The following is a 6,588-nucleotide window of genomic DNA, read 5'->3' as shown; positions in this document are numbered from 1 at the left end:
AGGGGTAAATAGAAAAGAAACTATACTATGTAGACAGGCAGGGTAGATCAGGATACAATCCAACTTTCAATCACAGCAATATTTGATGCAAAACAATGACTTAACAATACAACCTGTTGAAGTTTGCTTGATTTCCTTCTTCTCATCATCATCATTGCTGGCCTTTAAGTTCATCTTTTGTCTCTTTGGTTGATGATGCTTAATCCTTCTAACAGCTTGTATGGGCCTCTGCAATGATATTGAAAGTTGCTTGTTCCCCAAGCACTTGGAAACAATGGTTAATTTTCATGATTTATTTGCGGGCTTTTTGAACTTACTTTGGTGTGGGAACACCAAACTTAGTACCTTGCCCATGGTTAACCATGTGTGATAATTTCTTTTTCTCTTTCACAAGTGATGGAACTGGAAACTAAGAAATGCAGTAAAATGGCTAACTATTTCATCCAGTATGCTTGAAGCCTATATTATGCAGAAAGTGAGAATGTGCTTTTAAGTAAGACTTTGGTGGAACACCAAACTTAGAATCCTTCATTCTCCCTTAGATTGTGTTGGTGTGCAACACCAAACTTAGCTTCTTGCATTATAGATGAAGTTAATTAACCTTTTTATTAAAATAACTATGGAAAGAAAACTACCTCAGGTTGGGTTGCCTCCCAACAAGCGCTCTTTTATTGTCACTAGCTTGACATCCTTCATTCTTTGATCATGGAGGCTGAAAATCATAGTGCCTCAGCTTTTCTCCTCTCACTATGGACTTCCTTACTGTCTCCTCCATTTCTTGGTGCCCTTCTTCAGAAATTCCAAAGGTGGAGAACTCTCTCCTGGTTCATGTCATACAACCAACTCAGCAAAGATGCACAGAGCATTCTGTAGCTTGAGTGCAGTGGGGGTTAGTAGAGACAAAGTCTCAAACAGTTAGTGTGCAAGTCAAAAATTAAAGAAACAGAAAAGAAAAAATGCTTGATCTAGATCACCACCTCACTTAATCATTGTCAATCTAATCAATCCCCGGCAACGGCGCCAAAAACTTGATGAGATATTTTGATGAGAAACGAATCTCTCACAAAACATCACAAAACTAACCGGCAAGTGCACCGGGTCGTATCAAGTAATAAAAACTCACGGGAGTGAGGTCGATCCCACAGGGATTGAAGGATTGAGCAATTTTAGCTTAGTGGTTGATTTAGTCAAGCGAATCAAGTGTTGGTTGGGTGATTTGTGAATTGCAGAATGTAAATTGCATGAAATTTAAGGGAGCGGGAAAGTAAATTGCTGAAACTTAAAGAACAAGAAATTAAATGACAGAAACTTAAAGTGCAAGAAATGTAAATTGCTTGAAATGTAAAGGGGATTGGGATGTGGATTTGCAGAATTTAAACAAGGAAAAATTGAATTGCATTAAACAGAAGAGGTAAAGGGAATTGGATTTGAACCGGATATGAAACAGGAAAGTAAATGAACATAAGAAAGCAGTAAATAGAGGATTGAAATGGAAAGTTAAGATCTCAGGACCCAGAGACTAGAAAACTAAGTCTAGATCTCAATGCCTTCCTAGATCCAACAAGAACAATAGCAAGGGAATTGTAAATTGCAAAGAAAAGAGATGAAGAGCAATGAACCGGAAATGAAATTCAATTAACAGTAAAATAAAGAAACAGAGAGATCCAAGATTGAGATTGAAACAGAATTTCTTCAATTCTCCAATCCAAGATTCAAGACAAAAGTAAAATGAAATTGCAAGTAAAAGGAAACAAAGAAATTCAAGTTCACTCAGTAACAAAAGCTTCCCAAAAACTATTATGAAAATTCTAAAAGGAAAAGCTCTAAAAGAAAACTCTCCCGAAAAAGCTCCCTAAACAAATTGAATTCTATCCTATTTATACACTTTCCAAAATGATCTTCAAGCCTTGAGTTGGGCCTTTGTTCTTGGTGGAATTGGGTTGAAAGAGGCCTTGGTTGATTGCTCTTGAAGATTGAAGAAGAACCGAAGTGAACCAATTGAACCGGAAATGGAGTTAGCCAACGTTGGTCTTCAACGTTAGGGTCAAAGTTAGGGGTCTAACTTTGACCCTAACTTTTCATATCAGCAAACCACATTCTTCTGGTTTAGACGTTGGCGCCAACGTTAGGGGTCTAACTTTGACCCTAACGTTGGCCTTGCTTGGTGTGATTGGTGCCAACGTTAGCCTCCACGTTAGGGGGCTAACGTTGGCGCAAACGTTGCCTACTCCCCCATTGTGATTTAAGTGCCAACGTTAGCCTCCAAGTTAGGGGGCTAACGTTGGCGCAAACGTTGGTAGCCCAGGGAGAAACTCTCAAGTTCCAACGTTAGCCTCCAAGTTAGGGGGCTAACGTTGGAGCTAACGTTGGCTACTTCCAAAGAGTGATTCATATGCCCAACGTTAGCCTCCAAGTTAGGGGGCTAACGTTGGGGCTAACTTCATGCAACCCGGTTCAATTTTCACTTATTCCATTGTCCTCTCTTCACTCCTAGCCATTCCTCTTTGCTTCAACCTTTCTCCAAGCCTTCTTCACCTATCATTGATCAACCAAACTAATCAAAGTTTTGCTCAAAATCATGAGGTATTCAATCTTCCAAAATATGCAACAAATATAGTTCAAAACCTCATGAAATGGCATGAATTCACATATGGTTGGTTCAATCAAGGGAAACATGAAAATCTACTCAATTAGCTTGCTTGTAGCTTAAGAAAGTGCATAATTCTAATGAAAACAAAAGAAAAAGACTAGCTAAAATGGGCTAAGATGACTTGTCATCAACTATCCCTCTTTTTGACGCGATCCATCAAGTCCCTAAATATGCCAAGTTTCTGAAAGAATTATGCATGAACAAGGAGAGAATTCATGAGTTAGAAACCATTCCATTGGGGACCTCCATTTCGGCTTTGATGGGAGCAATACCGAAAAAGTGTGGTGATCCAGGCCCCTGCTTAGTCACTTGTACCATAGATGGTGTCCAATTCATTGATTGTATGTGCGATCTTGGTGCATGTGTTAGTGTCATGCCTCTGTCTATTTATCATGTGTTGAAGCTCCCGCCGTTGAAATGGTTGGCGGCTCGGTTTGTATTGGCGGACAAGAGCATAATATCCGTGGTTGGTATTGCGGAGGATGTGCTAATAAGTATAAAGGGGTTAGTCTTTCCGATTGATTTCTATATTTTGGAGATGCCGCCGAGTGAATGTGAAAGAACATCATCTATTCTTCTTGGGAGGCTGTTCTTGAGGACCTCTCAGTTCAAACTAGATGCCTTTTCGGGTACTTATTCTTTTGAGATTGATAGAAGAGTTGTTAGCTTTAACCTTGATGAAGCCATGAGACACCCGCCGAAGGATCACTCAATTTTCCGGTGTAACTTAATTGACAATGTTGTGGCCGAAGTACATAATACTTATCTTGATGAGAAGAGTATGATTGAAGGTCCGAGTGTAGGGAGCCCCCACGAATGTGAAGAGAACACCATACCCCCTCCGGCTTTACCGGAAGTTCAAATGCCACGTCATGAACAAAGTTTAGAGTTGAAACCACTTCTGCCCTACCTAAATTATGCCTATCTTGATGAAGCTCAAAAGTTCCCGGTAATTGTTGCAAGGGAGCTCACTTCCCACCAAGAGCAGAAGTTGCTTCATGTTTTGAGAAGGAACAAAAAGGCTATAGGGTGGAGCTTGGTGGACCTAGTGGGCATAAGCCCTCAAGTGTGTGAGCACCGAATTTTCCTAGAAGAAGGAGCTAGACCCGTTCGGCAACCTCAAAGGCGTTTGAATCCTACCATTCTAGAGGTTGTAAATAAGGAGGTAACCCGGTTATTAGAAGCGGATATTATCTATCCATTTTGGATAGTGAATGGGTAAGCCCCGTCCAAGTCGTCCCAAAGAAGTCCGGGGTTACCACAATCAAGAATGAGAGCGGGGAGCTTATAGCTACGAGGGTACAAAACTCATGGAGGGTGTGTATTGAATATCGGCGTTTGAACACGACTACTAGGAAGGATCACTTTTCGTTACCGTTCATCGATCAAATGCTTGATTGATTGTCTGGTGAATCTCATTACTGTTTCTTATATGGCTATTATGGGTATTTTCAAATCCACATTGCTTTAGAAAATCAGGAGAAAACTACCTTCACATGCCCCTTCGGAACGTATGCCTACAAGAGAATGCCATTTGGCTTATGTAATGCACCGACAACGTTCCAAAGGTGTATGATGAGTATATTTGCGGATCTTCTAGAGTATGCATGGAGGTATTCATGGAGGATTTTAGTGTCTACAGGGACTCCTTTGATCTTTGCTTGGACAACCTTGCAAAAGTATTAGAGAGGTGTACTAAATCAAACCTTGTTCTAAACTTTGAGAAATGTCATTTTATGGTTTGACAAGGTATTATTTTAGGGCACATTGTCTCTAATAATGGTATTTTTGTGGATCCGGCAAAGGTCAATGTTATTTCTAGCTTGCCTTACCCCTCTTCCGAGAGGGAAGTCCGTGCATTCTTTGGTCATGCAGGTTTTTACCGGCGATTTATTAAGGACTTTAGTAAGGTGGCACTACCTCTCTCTCGGTTGTTGCAAAAGGGTGTTGAATTTGACCTAAGTGAAGAGTGCATGGAGGCCTTTGACAAGCTCAAAGTTGCGTTGACCCAAGCTCCCATAGTAAAGGGCCTGACTAGAGTCGGCCATTTGAAATCATGTATGATGCATCAAACTATGCGGTAGGAGCCGTGCTAGCACAGCGCGAAGGTAAAATTCTTATGGCATTGCCTATGCCTCTAAAACTTTGGATGGAGCCCAATCCAATTACACTACCACTGAGAAGGAATTGTTAGCCATTGTCTTTGCCTTGGATAAATTCCAGGCCTATCTACTTGGTTCCAAGGTGGTAGTGTACTCGGATCATGCGCCATTGAAATATTTGTTGGCCAAGAAAGAGACTAAACCAAGGTTGATAAGATGGGTATTGCTATTGCAAGAATTTGATCTAGAAATTAGAGATAGGAGTGGTTCGCAAAATCTAGTGGCGGATCACTTGAGTTGCCTTGAACACACAAAGGGCGATCCCACTCCTATTAATGATGCCTTTCCCCTTGAGGGCTTGCAAGCAATCTCTGAAGTGATCCCTTGGTTTGCACCTATTGCCAATTACTTGGTGGCTCGCACCTTTCCTCCCAATTTCTCCAAGCATCAAAAGGATAAGCTTAAAAGAGAATCCAAATATTATGTATGGGATGACCCGTACCTTTGGAGATGTGGTGCAGATCAAGTAATTAGGAGGTGCATCCCACAAACCGAATTCCAGTCTATCTTGGAGGCTTGCCACTCCCCTGAGGGAGGTGGCCATTATGGACCTCAAAGAACTGCCTGAAAGATTCTAGGCTGTGGATTTTGGTGGCCAACACTTTTCAAAGATGCTTCTCTCTTTTATAAATCTTACCCACAATGCCTTAGGTTTGGTAATATCTCCAAAAAGAATGAGATACCCCAACAAACTATGTTGTTTTGTGAGATTTTTTATGTTTGGGGTATTGACTTCATGGGGCCTTTCCCAAACTCTAATGGTTTCCTCTATATTCTGCTAGTTGTTGACTATGTTTCCAAATGGGTGGAAGCGATACCCACCTGGACGGATGATGCTAATGTGGTTCTTTCTTTTGTTCGAAATAATATAATTTGTCGCTTTGGATCACCACGAGTAATCGTGAGTGATCAAGGCTCACATTTTTGCAACAAGAGATTAACAGGGTTAACGAAAAAGTATGGCATCATCCACAAAGTAGCCACATCCTACCATCCCGAAATGAATGGCCAAGCAGAGGTCTCCAACTGAAAAATCAAGCGCATATTGGAAAAGATTGTGAAGCCTCATAGGAGGGACTGGAGTGCTAAGCTCACTGATGCGCTATGGACCTACCGAACGGCTTACAAGACGCCAATTGGCATGAGCCCATTTCGGTTGGTCTATGGCAAAGCTTGCCATCTACAGGTGGAGATAGAGCACAAGGCGTATTGGGCAGTCAAAAAATGCAACTCAGGTTTGGGGGACCAGAATCGAAAGGAAGCTACAGTTGGTAGAATTGGAGTGTCTGAGATTGGAAGCTTATGAGTGTTCGAGGCTCTACAAGGAAAGAATGAAAGCGGTACATGATAGGAATATCCGGAGAAGGGAATTTAGAGCTGGAGACCTTGTCCTTCTCTATAATTCTAGACTGAGGTTGATGCCAGAAAAGTTGAGGTCAAGATGGGAAGGACCTTATAGAGTGGAAAAGGCAGAACCGTATGGGGTCTTTCATTTGAGTCATCCTTCAAGCCCCAACATCTTCAAGCTTAATGGTCATCGCCTGAAGCTATACCATGGAGAGAAGATGAAAAGCAACAAAGAGGTTGAGGTGTTCCTCCTTGAGGATGCACCTGAAGACGAAGAGATGTGAGGTAATGACCGTCCAACTTAAGGATGTTAAACAAAAGTGCTAGGTGGAAGACACACCACCATGGTAAGATCTTCTTTTTTGCACCTTTTGCAGATTTTGTGATTGCTTAGTTCTAGAGTTTATTTAGATAGACTTGATTTTGCTT

General features: G+C 41.4%; 1 protein-coding gene across 1 annotated transcript; it reads left to right on the top strand.

Annotated features, from left to right (window-relative positions):
• Nucleotides 1–2,846: 2,846 nt before the first annotated feature.
• Nucleotides 2,847–6,118, top strand: LOC148567773 (uncharacterized). Its single transcript, XM_088484619.1, has 4 exons — nt 2,847–3,815; nt 4,456–4,525; nt 5,595–5,713; nt 5,867–6,118. Exons 1-4 carry the CDS (start codon nt 2,847–2,849, stop codon nt 6,116–6,118), a joined length of 1,410 nt encoding a protein of 469 aa, XP_088340745.1.
• Nucleotides 6,119–6,588: the final 470 nt, after the last annotated feature.

Source organism: Arachis ipaensis, chromosome B4, assembly GCF_059453495.1.
Source record: "Arachis ipaensis isolate K30076 ecotype BB chromosome B4, ASM5945349v1, whole genome shotgun sequence".
NCBI classification, from domain to species: Eukaryota; Viridiplantae; Streptophyta; class Magnoliopsida; order Fabales; family Fabaceae; genus Arachis; species Arachis ipaensis.
The sequence above is the reverse complement of the archived record's forward strand: the minus strand, read 5'-3'. Positions and strand labels throughout refer to the sequence as shown.

Bases quoted from the DNA above. Each gene is read 5' to 3' on its own strand.
- LOC148567773 (XM_088484619.1), top strand. From the start codon at position 2,847: ATGAACAAGGAGAGAATTCATGAGTTAGAAACCATTCCATTGGGGACC. The intron at 3,816-4,455 runs GTAACCCGGTTA...GATCCGGCAAAG, and splicing joins TAGAGGTTGTAAATAAGGAG to GTCAATGTTATTTCTAGCTT. The intron at 4,526-5,594 runs GTTTTTACCGGC...ATATTCTGCTAG, and splicing joins TGCATTCTTTGGTCATGCAG to TTGTTGACTATGTTTCCAAA.